The 20,888-nt window shown below is 37.2% G+C and overlaps 1 protein-coding gene across 7 annotated transcripts in view; it reads left to right on the plus strand.

The window, feature by feature from the left end:
• RABGAP1L (RAB GTPase activating protein 1 like) overlaps positions 1–20,888 on the plus strand; it is a 774,838-nt gene that overhangs the window by 474,400 nt on the left and 279,550 nt on the right. For all 7 annotated transcript variants that reach the window (XM_030303098.1, XM_030303093.1, XM_030303096.1 and 4 more), the window contains one exon: positions 10,369–10,443. In XM_030303098.1, coding sequence (XP_030158958.1) covers positions 10,369–10,443 — 75 coding nt within the window. The remainder of the gene's footprint in view (positions 1–10,368; positions 10,444–20,888) is intronic.

A 20,888-nucleotide genomic window follows, 5' to 3' on the forward strand; every position in this document is an offset into this window, starting at 1 on the left:
CTGTCTTTCACAACACATCTCATCCATTAGGAAATCTTATTGGCTCTATCCTCAAAATACGTCCGGAAACTGCATCTCATTACTTCCACTGTAGCCACCCTGGTCTGAAACTATAGCTGTCCACCTGGTTTTTCTGTTTCATTCATTTTTAAAGCTTAAGTCCTTACAGAGGTTTACAAGGTTGTAAACTTCATGTATGACTGTTCTCTGCATCATGAACTCTGTCCTAGTCACACACATGCCAGGCTTGCTCCCCCATCAGAGCCCTTGCACCGACTGTTCCCTCTGCTCGGAACACTCCTCCCAGAGATCTGTCTGCATGGCTTGCTCTTCTGCCTGTCTTGACTTCTTGCTCCAGTGTTACTTGCCCAGTACTGTCTGCCCTAACCCCCCTCTTACGCTTGCAGTGTCCTCTGAGTCCAGCATTCCTTAGCCCCTTCCCCTGTGTTACGTTTTGCCACTGCACTTACCTTCACACTTACTTACACTGTTGTCTTTTTCCAATAAAAAAACAAGCTTTGTGAGAGCAGGTGTTTTGTCCATTTTGTTCACTGCTTAGACCAGTCTTTCAAAAAAACTCTCCACAAATATTTGTTGCCTCAAAGTGTTTGAAACTTAGGGAAGTTAACTAATTATTGTAAGAGGCAGAGGTGGAATTTGAAGTGTTTGGCATTCAGATCCGCTATTAGAAAACTTGCAAGTAAATTTTTTAACGAACAATGATTTTAGAACACTTTACCATAAAAAGCTACTGTCCTGGGTCCTATAGTTAGGGGCCAGTTTTATAGTTTGGAAGCGAATCTGAGAGCTTCATAACCATATTGCTTTTATAGGAAAACACATGCCGAATTTCAAAGAAAATACTGGTAAATGAACTGTTGATTACTATGGACTATCTGTACTGAATTCTAAAGGAATAGGAAGATATGTCATTCATAATGACTCTAAAGGCTTGGGGAGGAAAAGGAATACGATGAGGAATATTTGGTACTGAAAATTTTTTATAAAAATATTGATTTAGTCTCAAATTTTAAAACTTTAAATTGTGGTGTGAGAATACATCTACATTACCTTTTCATTTACTTGGTATTTCTAATGTTTATGGCCCTTCTTAAAACTAATTATTCATTATTCTAATCACTAAAAATTTTGGTTTTGTTCATGAAAAACAGCTTATATTGATTTGCTTTTTGTGGGCTAATTCAGAAATAAATGATGTCAACTTAATTCTGGATATCAGTGTGTGTGCATTCCCAAAGATGTATTTATATATTTCTAAGATATATAGATAAATACAATTAGATACAGATGTTATCTAAGAGGGTACACACACACACACACACACACACACACACAGTAGATCTCCATTATTCATAGATTCCATATTTGCAAATTTGCCTGTTCACCAAGATTTATTTGTAACCCCCAAATCAGTACCCTCGGTATTTTTGTGATCATTGATTGATGTACCTCTCCACTGTGTAGAAAAATTTGAGACCTGATGTATACATTCCAAAGTTCACATGAAACCAGGTAATTGTCTGTCTTCTTGTTTCAACTCTCATTCTATAAATAAGAGTTCTTTTTTGAAGTTTAGTACCTCATTTTTGTGCTTTTGGTGATTCTGGTGTTGGTGATTGTGCTGTTTAAAATGGCCACCAAGTGTAGTGAAGTGCTGTCTAGCAATGCCAAGCACAAAACACAAGAAGGCCATGACGTACCATATGGAAAATATGTGTGTTCATTAAGCTTTGTTGAGTGGTAGTGATGTTGATTTCAACATGATTTCAATATGAACTAATGAACAATAAGTATCAAATAAAGTGTCTTTAAATAGAAATACACATAGACATAAAACAAGGTTATGGTGGATTGATTGACCAGGGGCTCCCAGAAGCCTGATCCTCTGTTTCCCCCTTTGGGGCATCGATTCAGTATCTGCTAATTCAGTGTTCACAGCAACTTTATAGAGCAAACAGCTGCAAGAAATGAGAATCTACTGTGCATAGGTATAATTTTCTCCAAGAAGAGTAGTTTCCAATGGTTATCTACCTCACTATTTTATTTTATTTATTTATTTTTTTTACCTCACTATTTTAATCACCTTTGTTAAACTCCAGTGGAGCCTTGGTATGTGTTTTTCATATATCTGTTTTCTAGAGATGTCACCCAATTTGAAATCTTATCACAAATCATCGACTGGAAAATTACTAATAAGTAGTAAGCTTTTAAAAATTTTAGATGTTTAAAATTATGAAATATACATTCAAATGAGAAAACATGATTTGTATTTCTGAGTTTTAAAAGTCAATAATAGAAGTAACATCCTTGTGCCAACAGCTTAGGAAATACAGTATTACCAATATCTTTGGATACTTCCAGGTGTCTTCTCAGAGTCAATCTTCCTCCACCCCACCAGAGTCAGCCACTCTCCTAAATTTGGTGATTACCATTCTTCTACCTTCTTTAAATAAACCCACATCTCTGATTAGTTTATGACTATGTACTGAATACAACACAGAAAGAAAAATTTATGTTTTATCATTAAGTTCTGCGGTTGCTCACCCGAACTCTGCCACATTTGTCAACAATCACTAAGATCCAGAGTCTACATAGTAAGAGTAGCTAAGACCTCGAGATCCGAAGCCAGGCTGCCTGAGTTTGAATTCTAGCCTGCTGCTTACTAACTGGGTGACCCTGGGCAAGTAATTTAGCTTTTTGTGCCTCTGTTCCTTCTTCTATAAAATGGATGTATTGGGGCGCCTGGGTGGCTCAGTCGGTTAAGCGTCTGACTTCAGCTCAGGTCATGATCTTGTGGTGTGTGAGTTTGAGCCCAACATCAGGCTCTGTGCTGACAGCTCAGAGTCTGGAGCCTGCTTTGGATTCTGTGTCTTCCTTTCTCTCTGACCCTCCCCCACTTGTGCTCTCTCTTTCTCTCTCTCTCTCTCTCTCTCTCAAAAATAAATTAAAAATGTGAAAAAAAAATTTTTAATGGATATATTAATAGTACTTAATTCAGAGGGTTTTTGTTAAGAATTAAATACATTTATATAAACACCTAGAACAATGGGCAGCAATTATCAATAAAAGTGGCCATTTTACGGTCAGAGAAATTAATGCTAAAGGATTCTTTGCAAAGCCATGTGTGTTAAGTGCTATATTAAATAATCTTTTCTTTAAAGGTTACCCTAATTTCTTTTAGACAGCCAGGTGTCTTACGGTTCTTGTCACTCTGTGACGTCTTTTCATTTAGCTTTTCGTGACACTATTTAAACATAGTTTTTCCTTGGTATCTCTTTTTGTCTCTTAGATTGTATGAGAACAGATCTCTTTTTAGTCTATAAATAAACTTATTTCCACATACTTTACACTTGGTTGTTTCCATGACATACTCATTTAAGGGCTCTTGGTGCCAAGAACAGTCCAAAGGCTGGTTTGTTTGTTTTGATTTCATTTTGGCAGAAGCTCATTGCAGGTAGTAGATGAAACTGTTTGTCTATCAGTAGCCAGTTCATCAGCAAATATATCAGTTCCTTTAGCACTGCCAAGAGCTAAATAGGGATATGTTTCAGAAGTTTGATCCTCTCTTGTATGCCCACATCACAGCCTCTCTGGCTTCTTAGAGTACATGTTCTGATTTCCTTTTCATTTTTTCCTGTGAATCTCAGCTTCCTTCCTCTTTACCTATAAGTATGTCTGTGTGATGAAATAGACAATAGATACCTGTATGTTATCCATTCCTGGGACAAAAGAGAACTGTCATTCTGTGTTTCCTGCATCAACCTAGTAAAGGTTTGTGTGTGAGAGAGTATTTTGGGAGAAAGAAGATTGTAGATTAATCTTTAGACATAATTTAGCTGTAAGACTAAAATTTTCCCTAATGTTTTTAAGGTAATTCAAGATCAGTACTGGTTATTGCGTGTGTGTTTGGGTAAAGAAAGTCCCACTACCCTGTGGGAAATTATTTTCAAAGTTAGCATCCCACACTTTAAAAAAAAATCAAGTGTTTTCTATATTTATTTGATAAAGAAGAACTTACATTTATAGATAAATGTTAGCACCAACTAGATTATGCCTGACAAATATCATTTGTTATGTCTAAGTTCTAGCCTGTAGTGAGCATGTTAATAAATATATTACATAGAGAAATTAAAAGTTCTCCTTCCCTAAACCCAGAAGTCATAGATTGAAAAAGATTAAACAAGAATCAAGATTTGTCAAAATGTCATCAAGAATTGTCATTTCTCTTGAGACTGTGGAGTCTTATCCCCCAACCCTTTTGACCCCCAAGGCAAATCAGAAGATAGGCCCTTCCATCATTTATGGACCCAAATGCATAAATGTCTAAGAAGAATAATTCTGCACAGAGTGAGTCTAAATGATTGTCTTAGTCTCTTCAGGCTGCTGTAACGAAAATAGCATTCACTGGGTAGCTTGAACAACAATTTGTTTCTCATAATTCTTGAGGCTGGGAAATTCAAGATCAAGGTGCTGGTAGATTCAGTGTGTGGTATGGGCTTGCTTCCTGGTTCGTAGATGGCTGTCCTCTTGCCGTGTCCTCACATGACAGAAGAGACAAGGGAACACTCTGGGATCTTTTTTATAAGGACGCTAATCCCATTCACGAGAGCTCTACCCTCCTGACCTTATCACCCCTGGCTGGCCCCATGTCCCAATACCATCACATTTTGGATTAGGTTTCAACATATGAATTTGGGGGATGGGGGGGATATAATACAGGTATTAAGCATACAGTCTCTGTATTTAAACAGATTTGGGTTGAAATCCTGGCTCTAGCTTTGTGTCTCTGCCCAAGTTGTTTACTTTCTCTAAACCTGCTTCTCTTATCTCATATGCTTTGTGTGAATTGATTGAGAACACAGAAAAGCATTTAGCCACAGTATCTGGCCCATAATAGAGGCTCTCTCGTGCCTTTGTACATGCCTTTCCCCTGCAGCATGCCTAAGGAATCTCCGTATTCTTCCTTCAAGCTTGTGAGGCCAAGTCTGCAGCAGTTCTGGTCCCATCCCTTTTTTTTCTTTTGTAAGATTAAAACAACATCACCTTGTGTTATGTCTTTCTTGCCTTTAACTCTGCTTCGTACACGATGATTTGGCTGCTCACCCTTTCCCTCTGAGCTCCCACCTCTCTGGCAGCGCTTCTCTCACTGTGCCTGGTTTCACTGCACACACCGAATCAATCCTTCCACGAGACTCTGAGCTGAGGTGCATGGACCATGTCTTTTCATCGTTGCATCCACCTCACAAAGCACAGTATTTAATTACATAATAGATGCTCAGTAAATACTGGCTTGCTGAATGAATATAGAAAGTACTCTTGGGAACCCCACCAGAAAAGTGGGCTACAGTTCAGAGCAGAGAGCAGAGACAGGGTGCAGCCACAGATTGTTTTCCCCCAAAACTGTTCTGACAATGTTCAAATATATTTAAAAGAATTGTACAGGAAGCATCCACCAACTCACCACCTGGGTTCTACAGTTAATATTTTGTTACATTTTCTTGATCACTTCTCTGTCGATCCATCTACCTGCTATTCAATTGATCAATCCCTTTTAATATTTTCAGGCATTTGAAAGTAAATTGCCTTTATATGTCTTTATACCTTATGCCTAATAGTGCAGCAGGTATATTATTAGCTAGAGCTCAATATTTGCTAACAGTTTTCCTTTGCAGGTACAACTTCTTATCAGTGAAGTGTACAAATACTAGGAGTGCTGTTTCATTAACTTTGACAAATGCAAACTTGTGTCCAAGACATTGAAGCTTCGTCATGTGTTCGCAGTTCATCCCTGACCCTTCCCCCAGAAGCAATCTTTGTTTTGATTTTTTTAAACCCTGTATCACTTTGACTTGTACAACTTTATGTTAGTGGAACCATGGAGGAGAATCATTTTCATGTGAGATGTAGTTCACACAGCGTAATAGTTCTAAGATTCTTCCGTGCTACAGGTGTAAGTGACTTGTCACTTTTTTTTCTTGCTGAGGGAGGAGTGTTTCATTGTATGGATATACCATGTTTATACGCTTCCCTGCTACGGGATACCTGAGGCTGCTTACAGTTTGGGGCTATAATAAATAAAAAATAAATAAACCTGTTAGGAATATATCTCAACTCTCTATCAGTCTTTGTTGTATACATTTGCATTCATTTCTCTTGGGTAAATACGTAGATATGGAATTGCTGAGTCATAGGGTAGGTGTATATTTAGTTTTCTAGAAAATTGTCAATTTTACAAAGTAGTTTTACTATTTTACACTCCTACCAACAGTGTTTGAGAATCCAAGGATACTGACATTTAGTGTATTGGCCTTTTTATTTTAGTTTCTGGTGGCTACATAGTAATATCTCACAGTGGTTCTCATTTCATTTTAATTTATTGTCTATTGATGTTGAACACTTGGCCATGGTCTTACTGGCCATTCATAGATAACCCTTTGTGAAACGTCTCTTCGGATCTTTTGTTTTTATTTTATTTATTTTTTATTAAAAAAATTTTTTTCAACGTTTATTTATCTTTGGGACAGAGAGAGACAGAGCATGAACGGGGGAGGGGCAGAGAGAGAGGGAGACACAGAATCGGAAACAGGCTCCAGGCTCTGAGCCATCAGCCCAGAGCCTGACGTGGGGCTCGAACTCACAGACCGCGAGATCGTGACCTGGCTGAAGTCGGACGCTTAACCGACTGCGCCACCCAGGCGCCCCAGGATCTTTCGTTTTTAAAATTGAGTTGTTCGACATTGAGCTGTAGAAGACCTTTATGTACGTGTTGCAAGACTTTTTCCAGATATGTTTGCAAATATTTTCCCAGTCTGTGGTTTACCTATTTATTTTTTTAACAGTGTCTTTTCATCATTAGAGGTTTTTTAAAATTTGATAATATATCAGTTTATTCTTTTATAGTTAGCACTTCTGTGTCCTGGTTAAAAAAACCTTTGCCTTTACCAAATTACAAAGATATTCTGTGTTTTCATTGAGTAGCTTTATAGTTTTAGTTTTATGTTTAGAACTGTGATAAGTCTGAAATTAATTTTTGTGTGTGAAGTAAGGTAGGGATCCAAGTTCATTATTTTCCTCATATAGATATCCAACTATTTGAGCATATTTATTGAAACAATTTTCATATACTTGCAAGTTGATACATATAAACAATTTTATTATCCTCATTGTATTATCTTGGTAACTTTGCTGGAATCAAATAATTTTATAAGCATGCCTGTACTTCTAGGCTTTTTGTTGTTTACTGATTATTTGTCTACCCTTCTGTCAGTTTTATACTATCTTGAATATTGTAGTTTTACAGTGAGTATAGTAAGGGCTTCTCTCCTGTTATTCTTTGTTCCAGAATTTCCACCCCCACTTTATAGCTTTTTCTCCAATCTGTTCTCTGGGTCTTCTAGCCAATAAGACTACTGTTTTATATCCAAGTTTTAGCCATCCGATGCAGTAGCCCTGGTGCCTGATGTTTAGCAAAAGCCATAAAGAATGGGAATTTTACCCAGTGTCGTTCCCTTCTTCCAAGTTTATTCTCCCCGCTAAGTTTCTGACTGCTTTTGTTTAGCTCTTCAGTGTCTTCAGGTAGCTGTTTTATATAATTGTCCAGACACAGTTTAAATTTGTTGCCAGAGGGAAGATTGGTCCAGTAGGAGCTGCTACTCCATTACAGAAGTGGTGTAGAGACGGTTTTTAAAAGTCGGACAGAGCAAGCATCTGGCCAGAGATGCACTTAAAGTGAGGAATGGGGAGAGATTTGGTGCAAAGGGAGGCAAGTTTCAAATAAAGGGAGAGGATTCAGTTCACCTCAGTTAGAGAAGGCTTATACTAAAGCCAAAACGGTGCTTGGAAGGACTCCAAGGATAAGAACTTGCTCGAATGCTGTTTTTTAAACTGTGAATCATAAAATCAATTTAGCAAGTGGTGTCTGAAAAGTCATTTTTGCTTCTAACCTAACTAAGAACCATAAAACAAGTAGAAAGTAAGATCATTGCATTACTGATGTGCACTTTTAGCCTCAGCTCTCTAGTTAAAGAATAGTCTGTGGAGTTACTGAATTCATACCTTCTCTGTCCGATGTATCATGGACCTTTATTTTCTGTTAGAGTTCTCTTGTAACACAAATGAGCATATAAACAGCACACTTCTCAGTAAACATTAACTATCCCTCAGTAAATAGATCAAACATTTGTTAAAATGATGTCAGCGTCGGTGAAGCATGGGCGGCTTTTGGAGATCCACAGTTTTAAAGAATCCTCAACTGACATCTTTCATGGGGAAGGAGAAGCCTTGAAAATATATTTGCCATTCTGTAACATGCTGTCTCCTCAACAAAGCCCAGAGTTCCTTGTTCCTTGTTCATGAAAAAGGAAGTGACAGAGCACCATCAGCAATGCTCCAAATTGGGATAGAATTAGAACCTTTTCCCTCTTTCTTCCTTTTTTGTTCCTTTTTCTTTTCTCTCTGTCTGTAATCCTTCTTCCAGTCCCTAATACACACACCCATGAGCTCTGGATAAAAGTACAAATTAAGCAATCAGAACTATAACTGTATAAATCAAAGAAAATTAAATAAGTAAAAGGATGCTAATGCATCTTTCAATTCTTAAAATTAGGCAGAGCTCTGGAAATTGGTGATAATGAAGAAAAAGCTCCTTTCAGATTCATTAGGTAATGTTTCCATGATCCAATTTTTCTCTCATTAGAAGAGAGTGTGATAATATCATCATTAGCAGAAGAAGGTTAAGAGAGAACAATAGTACTTCAAAAGACATCATTAGGAGGGTGAAAAAGGCAGGGCACAGACTAGGGGAAAATATTGGTAACACACGTGTCTGGCAGTGACTCGCAAACAGAATGTATCCAGAATTCCCATGAATCAACAGTAATAAGACAAACAACCTAATGAAACAAGTGGGCAAGAGCTTGAAGAGAGTGTCACAAAAGAATATATATCAGTTGCCTAAAAGTACGTGATGGTACACCCTACATCTTTAGCCATCGGGGAAATGCGAATTAAAACCATAGGAATTAATAAAGAGAAAGAGACTGGCAGTATCAAGTATTGACAAGGACGTGAAGCATTAAATATTCATAGTTTGCTGGTGTGGGTGTGAAAACTGAGTTACAACCACTTGGGCAGACACTTTGGCAACTTGTTATGAACAAGTTAAACAGACACTTGTCATTTCAACCTTGAACTTCCACCCCTAGGTATTTACCTAAAGAGAATGAAAATCTATATCCATGAAAAACCCTTGTGTATAGATAGCAGCTTTATTCTTACTAACCAAAAACAAAGAAGCCCAAATGTTCATCAGTGAGAGAACGGATAAACAGATTGTGGTATGTTTACACAGTAGAATAGTACTCATCAATGAAGAGGAATGACCTGCTAATGTACACAACCACATGGAAGAATCTCAGAAACATTATACTGAGTAAAAGAAGCCAGACACGAAAGAGTTTATATTAAATGATTATATTTGCATGAGAGTGTTTAAAAAAATCAAAGCTAATAATATGTTGTGAGAAAAACCAGATCAGGGGTTGCCTAGGGGAGGTGGTTTGACTGCAAAGAGGCATGAGGGATGTTATGGAATGATGGAAATATTCTTTAATAATGGGGTTACATAAGTGACCCAGTTCAAGGAATTGTGTGATTAATGTATGCTTTTCACTGAGTACAAACTCTATTTCAAGAAAGTTGTTTTCTTTTGTTTTGTTTTTTTAATTAAAAAATGTTTCAGATCCGGTACTTTAACTACCTTGGCATATGGGAGCTACTACACTTCCCCTCTTCCCAGTGGTGACTCTTCCTAGTAATCTTTGATAACCACTGCCCTGGACAGAGACATTTTTTAGACTCACAGAATCATAATGCATTGTATTAAATGCATTAAATAGAAATCCCCTCACTAAAATGAAGCACAACACATAGATGGGATACATGGGATGGGATACATATCCAGGATTCAAACAGCACCATCGGTATATTTGTCTTTGCATTAGAACTCCACAACTACTCTAGAACCTACCCACCCTCTTCTACCCTTTGCTCCTGCCTTCCATGGTCTCATTTGCCTGACTATAAACCGTAATGGATCTTTGAAAAGTAGGTGTTCTGAATATCTCTTTATTCCAAATTCTGAAGATGAACCTGGAGATAATGGGGCATTTAGAATTGCTTTAGAAACTATATAGCATCTTTGAGGATCCCACTGTGCTAATGATTCACACATTTAAGTTGCAATTGTGGTGCACAGCCTAGGGACAAGTTCAAGTAGTAGCCTGATGTTAACGTACATTAAAATCTGTGAATATTTACAGTATTTCTTTCTCTGCGTCTTTTCTCTAGGCCTACTCTGTCTACGATGAAGACATTGGGTACTGTCAGGGACAGTCCTTTCTTGCTGCTGTATTGCTGCTGCATGTAAGTAATTTTCCATGTGGTAAATGGCATGGTGCTTCCAAGTTTATTTTATTTTCTACTTGGTTTTCTTCTTCCTTCCCATTTTCCATTTATCTGATGGAGATTACACATGGCATGTCTTTTTTAAAATGTACCTTTGGTGATAAAGTAAGAGATCTGATGTCAAGTACAGGACAGTTTCTCAATTGAATTAATATTGCTAGCAAGAAGGGAATAAATTGCTTATTTGGAGTTATTTTTAAAGAGAACCCTCTAGAAATAAAGAAGTCAGTGTAACTGCTCAAATATGAGCAGGACTAGGACCATTATGAAGGAATATGGCAAGGAAGTCTTCTCTTTTCTGCAGTTTATTTTTGTATACTCTCTTTCCTCTCAGTCACCTTCATTTAACAGAACATTTATTGATCATCGGTCTGTCAGTGCTGGGCTAGGAAGTGCAGTTACAAATATGAATAATTTATTATTTGTGTTCTGGAAGGCCTCATAGTTCAGGGTGGGACACCAGTACTATAGGCACATACTTATACTTTTTATTCTTTTTATGTGTCTTTACGGATTTTTCTGACGGTCACTAAAGACCTTATAGTATGCTAAGTAAAAGCAATACACAGAGTAAGAGCACAGAAAGGAGAATTACCCAACCCAGCTCTGCCAGAACTTTCAGGAAAGACTTTCTGGAGGAGATGGTAACCTTGCCAAGACATAAATAATTTAGGTTGGGAAAGGGGGGGGGGAGTAGAGATAGCTAAACACGAACATGAACAAATGCATGGAAACACATAAGGGCACAGCATATAAGGGAATAATATGAAATTACAGTTTTTGTTCAGTTACTGTCGGAAAATTTATGCTAGGAAGAGGTATGAGGTAAAAATGGTTAGATGGGCAGGGACCAGGGGTGCCTGGGTGGCTCAGGCGGTTAAGTGTCTGACTTCAGCTCAGGTTATGATCTCACAGTTTGTGAATTTGAGCCCTGCGTTGGGCTCTGTGCTGACAGCTCAGAGCCTGGAGCCTGCTTTGGATTCTGTGTCTCCGTCTCTCTGCCCTCCCTCCTCCCTCTCTCTCTCTCTCTCTCTCTCTCTCTCTCTCTCTCTCTCTCTCTCAAATAAATAAATAAATAAATAAACATTAAAAAAATTTTTTTAAATAAAAAGATGGGCAGGGACCAAATTATAAAGACTCTAATCATATCAAGAAATGTGGGCTTTATTCTAAAGCTAAGGAGGTGCCATTGATCAGTTTGAAATAAGGGAAAGATAGTGAGATGTTCATTTCAGATAAATTCTTCTTATACCTTGTAGAGGGTAATTGAAGGGAGCAAGCAGGAGCAGAGAGACCAGTTAGGAAATATCAGTCTAAATGAGAGATGTTGAGAGCCAGAGAAAAAGAAACAGAATAAGAAGCATGCAGGAGGCAAATTGGTTAAGTTTTATGGAAGGATTAACAAAGGAAGAGTCAAAAGTAATATATCTAATTTTCTAGCTTTGGTGACTGAATTACTTGGATTTTTAGCTGAGAAAGAATATAACATCCATTGAGATTGAATGGAGAAAAATGATTAGGAGTTGATGACGAATTTTTGTTTTGAATTCTTTGGGTTTGGGATATTTTGGGGACATCTGAGTGAAGCTGTCCGCCAACCAGTTGGATGCTGGAGACTGATGCTGGGGGGAAAATCACTGCTGAAATCATGAGAGTAGATGAGATCATCTAAGAAAAATAGAGTAAAACAGTATAGAGCCCAAGAACTGAATTCCAGATATTGAAAGGATTGATGAGGAGGAGGAATTCTTGGCGGATTTCTGATTTTCAGGAAGGAAGAAGCAGTGCCGTCACATGTGGCAAAGAGGTCCAGCAAGTTTAAAACACAAACAAGCATTTCTTTTAGGTTTGCATTCTGGACCTGAAGAGCGATTATAGTAGATTCGTGGTCCTGATTCTGATAACTTGATTCTAATGATGACAATGATGTATTGTAATAAATCACTTTATTTAACTTTGAGTTTGATACCTTCCTCTGTTGCATTATCATCTGTTTGTGGCCTTCTTGATCTTTTCCTTGTTATCCTCTTTCTTTGATTTCTCCATGGCCCATCTTCTTGGTATTCTCTGTGATAATCAAGCACTTCATGGCCACAAATTCCCAGGGCCCTTGTTCTGCTACAAAACCTACCTAGTGTCTAAAATAGCTCTCTAACACAAGAGGCTGCTGTAGGCAGTGACACTGATGTCTTCACCAAGGTTCAGAATCCCGTTTCTTCTAAATGTTTTTTTTTTTTTAACGTTTGTTTATCTATTTTGTGAGAGAGCAAGAGAGCGTGAGAGAGAGCCAGCAGGGGAGGGGCAGAGAGAGAGGGAGAGAGAGAATCCCAAGCAAGCTCTGTGCTATCAGCACAGAGCCCAATGCAGGGCCCAATCCCATGACCACGAGATCATGACCTGAGCCAAAATCAAAAGTCAGACGCCCAACTGACTGAGCCACCTAGGTGCCCCAGAATCCCTTTTCTTCTAAAAGGAGCCTTTATAATCACTCTGATGAGAAGCTAAAGCTGAAGCCATGGGTGGTGAAACTTTGTCTTCTACAAAGTAATCTTTGCGTATATCATAGTTTGGCATTTTAGACCTGTGGTCCTATTAAACACGTTACAGTATATTGATTAAACTTCACTGAGAAGAACATCTTTCTGAGAAATCTGTTCTCACATTTAACAGAGGGTTAATTAAATATAAGTTCATATTTATTTGGAAATACCTTACCATGAGAAAAAGAGATAGTGACCCAAATAACTGGAAAGCTCAAAACCTAGAATTTTTTTCCTACATTATCTACCCTCATCTTAGAAGGGTCACGTGGCAAGCTTGCATTCTAAACATACTCACAAAGTTGCTTTCAAGCTGTATCACAAGATGGCTAGAAATTCAGTCTAGTTTCTCACACTTTGTATAATAACAATTATGCAGTTGTTGCCATTGCTTATAAAAATAACTGGAAATACAGAAATACCTACAGAATCTTTGAAGAAAGGGTCACTGGTATGCAGCATAGTGTTAATGAGAAGCATATTATTGTTGTTTTTAATTGAGAGTGTATGCAATAATTCTTTTAATCAGCATATTCCATTAAATGACCAACTCATCCATTAACCAACTCGAATAAGAGAAATCAACTGTAATTTTTTTTCTTTTTCATATTTTTGCCTCTGTGGCGTAAGCAGGTAGAAGAATAAAGGCTAGCTTAAACAATTCATCAAATACGCTATCTCAGGTTCCAGGGAGATATGTTATTTGCTACTAACTAATTTTTTATCAGTTACATAAGCATTTGCTTCTTTTTGCTGCCAGACATCCTTTGGCAGCTCCATATTAATCACTGTCAGAATCTGCTTCTTTTCGGATACTGTCTTTTCCTCCCCCATGGTCATTTATATTTCACAGTCACTGCCTAAGAGAAGGGAAGATCAAAAATGAAAATATGTTCAAAAACAAAAGATTAGAATTTTTAAGGTTTTCCATTGTCTAAGTAATTTTAGGAAATAATTAATTTCTCTTTCTTGATACTTAGAAATTTCCAGATGCTTTGATAATAGCTTTGCAACTTGTAGTATTTTAAGCCGAAGAATTGTCTGTCACAGTAGATGCTATTATATCTATTGATAGAACTACAAGAAATTTATCATTTACAGTTGAAAAAGAATATTATGGCACAGATTGCTTGTAACCATTATAGTGTTCATGTGCCTTTGATGTTAAATATGCAATAATAATCAGTGATATCATCATTATAGTATTAGTCATTGCTTATTTGGAAATATGATAAATGATATTCTTATATATATTTCATTCTAAATATCATATAAACTATTTTAAATAATTTTAACCCAATATGTTTTACTACCATACTTCTTGTCAAGAAGTTTACAATTTTTTTTTCATTGAACATACATTTTTTTTAGACCTTCAGAAAATCATGTTCCTTTTTAAGGTTAAATTAGTGTATATATACTATTATTGGCAAGCATGGAAGCTTTCTAACTACAGAAAGGATTATTTTTGGATAATCCAAAATGTTTAAAACTATTGAATTAAAAAAAAAAAACTATGACTGGGCACAATTCCTTCAGAAACCAAAGGCTTTGTCTGACAAAGATATGCATACCCAGCAATTCCACTCCTAAATATATATTTTAGTCAAACTTATGCACATGTACACCAAAATTGTGTGTTAGAATTGTCCTCAGATCAGTGTTTATAACAAACACCTCAAATGTCTGCTGTTAGAATGTCTAATACTAGAATTGTAATTAGACATTAAAATGGAAAAATTGTGATATATTTAATAGAACACTATATAACAGTGAAATGAATGTTTTACACTACATAAATTAATGTGAATGAGTCATACAAACATAAGGTTTAGTAAGAAAGAAGAGTATACTTGGTATCATTTGTTGTGTTTCCCTTTAGTGGAAAGTTCATAGCAGACAAAACTGAAGTCTATTTTTAGGATGCTACGTAGGTGGAAAATATAAATAACACCAATGAAGTGATTACTGATAAAGTCAGAATAGTGATTTCTTATTTATTTATTTATTCATTCATTCATTCATTCATTCATCCATTCATTTTTGAGAGAGAAAGAGAGCACATGCAAGCCCAGGGAGGGGCAGATAGAAAGGGAGAGAGAGAATCTCAGTCAGGCGCCATGCTGTCAGACTTTGTGATCTCAAACCGTGAGATCATGACCTGAGCCCAAACTGAGTCAATGCTTAACTGACTGAGCCAGCCACCCAGGTAACCCAGGATAGTGATTTCTTGACAAATGAGGAGTCATAATTGGGAAGTGACATACCAGGATCTTCAAGAGTACTGACAGTACTCTATCTTAACCTGGGTGGTGGTTACATTTGTCTTTATAATTATTTGGTTTCACTTTATGATCAAATTATTTATTAAAGCATACATTTAATTTTTATGCATTTTTGTGGGTTATATTTAAAAATGAAATAAGGTTTAAAAATTACAAGTTACAAATCCTTTAATGCAACTCCCCAAAAAGATAGGTTTAAGATAAGATTTAACCAGTGGACTTAAGAAATGAGAAGCAGAGGGGCGCCTGGGTGGCACAGTCGGTTAAGCATCCGACTTCAGCCAGGTCACGATCTCGCGGTCCATGAGTTCGAGCCCCGCGTCAGGCTCTGGGCTGATGGCTCAGAGCCTGGAGCCTGTTTCCGATTCTGTGTCTCCCTCTCTCTCTGCCCCTCCCCCGTTCATGCTCTGTCTCTCTCTGTCCCAAAAAAATAAAAAAAAATAAAACGTTGAAAAAAAAAATTAAAAAAAAAAAAAAAAAAACGTTTCTGCAGAACCGAAGATGGAAGATACTGAGTTCCTAGTGTCTTTATATGTATATGTAAGTAAAAGTACGTGTGCCATTATATTATTCAGCATTCTTCTACATGTGACATAACCTTGACTTAGAGTAGCTGAAATTTTTAATGAGCTGTATTTTTTAGTAAGTCCTGTACTCCTAAATCATTTTTTTTCCTTAAGATCCAAGAAATTTTTCTGTTCCAAGTTAATTCTTGCTTCACTTCTTTTGAGCCATTTCACAACATCTCCATGTGCGTAAATACACTCAAGACATCTTACCTTTAAAAGCAGTCTCTTGATCTTCCCATTAACTACTGTCTTTGGTTTCTCTGCCCTTTCAAAGCTGAACTCTTTCATGGGTAATGAAAGGCACAACTATACATTTGAATTGTGGTTTAATACCTTTCAAGTTTCCTAAACTCTCTGAGCTTCAGCTTCTTCATTTATAAAATGGAAGTAATATTATCATTCTTCTAGGATTTTTATGAATATTGAATATATTATTAATGAAAAGGGTCTTATTTTGTATCTGGCACAAAAAAAGCATACAACCATGGAATTAAATCCAGGCTTTACTTAATAGATGTGTAGTTATTGGAAAATCACTTAACTTCTCTGAACTCCACTAGTTAATATTTAACATGTAAAAATAATACACACCTTACAGAATTTTTATGAGGATCAGATGGAGTCATGAACGAACACCTCTAATAATACTATTTGTTGCTATTTTTTTCTAAAATTGGTAATTATTTACTCTGCCTTTTCTTTTGGACCCTTGTCCCACTAGCTTAAATCGATTGCACACAGCAAACTAGTATGTTGTACAATATGTTTTATGGCTTATAAATAGACATTTAATTTAAATATATTTTAGCATGTATTTGATTTAAAAGGAAAATGAACAGCTAGAAGTTTTCGTTTTATTTGCTTTCCAATTTGTAAACAGAAAATGAACACTCACGAGTTCATGATTTTCAGAGTTGTCACTAGCATCTTTCTTTGTTGAAGAAAACTAAAAATTAGTGGAATTTTCATTGCCTTCATGGAAAAACATAGATTTATTACAGAAATATATGAAACACCATCATGGATAACAGAAAATTTAGTTTTATCCTAAATAAGGGGATTATTTTATATTAACATATAATTTTACTTTGAAACATATGTTGATGTATCTTACATCAGGTGAGCCTTAAAAACTTTTGAAGTACTTAGACCTGCTTTGTTTTATGGTTCATTGCAGAAAGAAGCAACGAAGCTTAGAGACTGTCTCCATTCAGTGTTAGTACAGATGGCAGATACTTATCAACATTTGTTACCAAACAATGATTACATCATGATTGATTCTCAGATTACACATGTGAGACAGGTCCTTAGTTTTGTATTTCATAGAGCCATGGATGATATTTTGATATCTTAAATTATAAGATGTTAATACTTATCTCCTCCTTTCCCCAATAAAACAGCACTGATTTTACGACAGAGATCCTATATGTATATAGCAAAGATGGGCATTCAATATTAGAGATCCCCATGCTCCAGATTCTTAATATTCTTAAAAAAACGTATATTGGTTGGCAGTTCTGCCTGATTTGGATCCCTAGTCAATGGGCCAGACTGGCCATGGGACGTGTTCTGCTTTGCTCAGACAGGGAAGGAAATTCCCAGTTGCTGAGCTTAGCCTCCAGTCCTGACCAGAGAATCCAAGCTACTGTAGATTCCATGTTATAGCCCTGCTCAGACAGAGACCCAAGTCAGAAGCCATGCCCAACTCTTGATCATAGCCTCTGGCCCTGCATAACAGTGACCCTGGGCAGACTCAAAACCTAGTCTACAGAACCACCAAGCCAGAGTGTCCAGCCTACAGTCTTGCCCAGGCTATGCTCCTACTCAATTGCTGAATACAGCCTGCAGCCTCACCTAGTTAGGAAACCTGGACAGTAATTTCACCTGAGCACAGAACACAGTCTCTAGCCTCACTCATCTGTGGGATAATAGCTGGAAACCCCTCTTGACCAGAGAGCCCAGGCAGTTACTCTATCCAACAGCAGAGCACAGTCAGTGGCTTGCCTGGTTGTGAAGCCAAGCCTATGGTCCTGCACAACTTTGAGATACGCCCCATGGCCCCACCTGAACACAAAGGCCAGCCAGCATCACCATCTGGTCAGGCAGGACAACCTGAGACCCCACTTGACCAGGGGCTGTTTCAGGGGCCAACCCATAACTCTGCCTAACTGGGGAGTCCAACCAGTGGCACCACCCTGCCAGGGAATGTGGCCTCTGACCGTGTTCGTCTAAAAGTGATTGCAGAACCAAGCTAGTGGCCTCACCTAACCATGGAGCATTGCCAGCAGCCCCACCCAATCTGTGAGCCCACCCACTGGTCTTACTTGAATGTTTAGCACAGCCAGCAGGCTCACCCAACTGTGTAGCCTAGCCAGTACCATCCCCCCCAGATCTCAGAGCATGAGCAGTGGCCTCACTCAACTGGTCTCTGATAGCACGCCCTGCTTTCCCACAGATGCTACTAACTAACCCATTAGTACTTAAGCTGAGCTAACTGGTGAAGGTTTTTTCATGCCAAAGCAAACCTGTAATGTGTGGAAGAGGAGACCACTTAATCAAGTGTGCAGATAAGAACATAAGGAATCATGGATCATGAAGAATCAGGTAAACATGACACTACCAAAGGAAACTAATAAAGCTCAAGTAACTATAAAGAAATGGAGGTCTATGAAATGTCTAATAAAACATTCAGAATAATCCTTTCAAAGTTCAGTGAGCTACAAGAACACACAGATAACTAAATGAAGTTAGGAAAGCAAAATGAAGTCAAGAAAGAAATAGAAACCATCACAATACAGGTTCTAGAGCTGAAGACTACAATGATTGAACTGAAGACTTTAATAGACAACTACAACAGACTCAACCAAATGTAAGAAGGAATCCGTGAACTGGAAGATAAGTCATTTGAACTGTCACGTCAGAGGAGCAAAAAGAAAAAAATGAAAAAAAGTGAAGAAAGCCTATAGAACTTATGGGACACCATCACATGAAGTAATATATGCATTATGGGAATCCCAGAAGGAAGTGAAACAGGGAAAGAAAGTCCATTTAAAGCAACAATGGCTATACACCTCCCGAACTTGGGGATAGAAAAGGACTTCCAGATTTATGATGCCCAGGAGACCCCAAATGGTTATAATCTGAACAGGGTTACACCAAGACATATTATAATTAAGTTGTCAAAAATCAAAGAGAATTTTGAGGACAACAAGAAGCTACTCACCACATACAAGTGAACTCTCCATATAACTATTTAGTATCTCAGCAGAAACACTGTAGGCCAGGAAAGAGTGGGACGATATATTCAAAGACATATTGAGAGCAAAAGTATATCATACCTGGCAAAGCTAACCTTCAGAAATGAAGGAGAAATAAAGATTTCTCCAAACAACCAAAAGCTGAGGGAGTTCATCATCCCTGGACCTCTCTTACAATAAACTCTGAAGGGCATTTATCAAGCTGAAATAAAAGGGATGCTCATTAACATTGTGAAAGCATATGAATGTGTAAAATTCACTGGTAATGGTAAATATGTAGTCAAAGTCAGTTTGTGTAATATGTAGTGGTAGTACATAATTTACTTACAACTCTTGTGTAAAGTTAAAAAATAAATATATTAAAAATAACCATAACTACAATAATTTTTTCTATACAATATAAAAAAGATGTATATTCTAACATCAATAACCTTAAGTGTGAGGTGGGGGGGAGAAGTAAAAGTATCCCATTTCTGTATACTATCAAAGTTGAGTTTTCCTAAGCCTGAAATAGGATGTTATAACTATAGGATATTTTATGTAAGTTTCATGGTAACCACAAAGCAAAATTGACAGTAGATTCACTAAAGAGAAAAGAAGAGAAAGCATACTGTCACAGGAAGCCATTAAATCATAAAGGAAGACAGCAAAAGAGAAAGCAAGAAACAACCCACAAAAAAAGTCAGAACATAGTTAACACAATGTCAATAGTGAGTTGTTATCTATTAATAATGACTTTAAACATAAATGGATAAATTCTCCAATCAAAATATATAGAATAGCTGATTGGAAAAAGAAAATAAGACCCAATAATATGTTGTCTATAAGAGACTCACTTTAGTCTTAAGGACACATACAGACTGAGAGTAAAAGGAGAAAAAAACATATTTCAAGCAAATTGTAACCCAAAGAAAGTAGAGGTAGCTATACTTACATTGGACAAAATAGACTTGAAGCTAAAAAAGGTCAAAAGAGACAAAGTCACCATATAATGATAAAAATGCTGTCAAGAAGATATAACAATTAAAAACATGTATTCACCCACATTGGCACACCTAATATATAAAGCAGATACAAACAGAACTAAAAGGAGAAATAAATAACAACTGTAATATTTGGGGACTTTAAAACCTCACTGTCAACAATGGATCATCTAGGCAGAAAACCAATAAGGAAACAGCAGATTTGAACAGCACTATAGACTAAATGGACTAAACAGACAAATACAAAACATTCCACCCAACACCAGCAGGATACACATTCTTCTCAAGAACTCATGGAACATTTTCTAGGATAGATCATATGTTAGGTCACGGAAAAGAATCTCAAGAAATTTATGAATATAGGACCTGTATAAGGTAGCTTTTACCATCACAGTGGTATGAAACTAGAAATCAGTAACAGGAGAAGAGTTGGGAAATTCGTGAATATGCAGAAATTAAACAACACGCTCCTGAACATACAGTGATTCAAAGAAGAAATCATCAAGGAAGTTAAAAAATACCTTGAAAGAGGGGCACCTGGGTAGCTCAGTTGGTTAAGTGTCTGACTTCCACTCAGGTCATGATCTCACAGTTCGTGAGTTCAAGCCCCACATCAGGCTCTGTGCTGACACCTCAGAGCCTGGAGCTTGCTTCAAATTCTCTCCATGCCCCTCTTTCTGCCCTCCCCTGCTCATGCTCTGTCTTCTCAAAAATAAGTAAAACATTAAAAAAGATCTTCAGAGAAATGAAAATGGCAGCACTAAATACC

Source organism: Lynx canadensis, chromosome F1 (assembly GCF_007474595.2).
Source record: "Lynx canadensis isolate LIC74 chromosome F1, mLynCan4.pri.v2, whole genome shotgun sequence".
Taxonomy (NCBI): Eukaryota; Metazoa; Chordata; class Mammalia; order Carnivora; family Felidae; genus Lynx; species Lynx canadensis.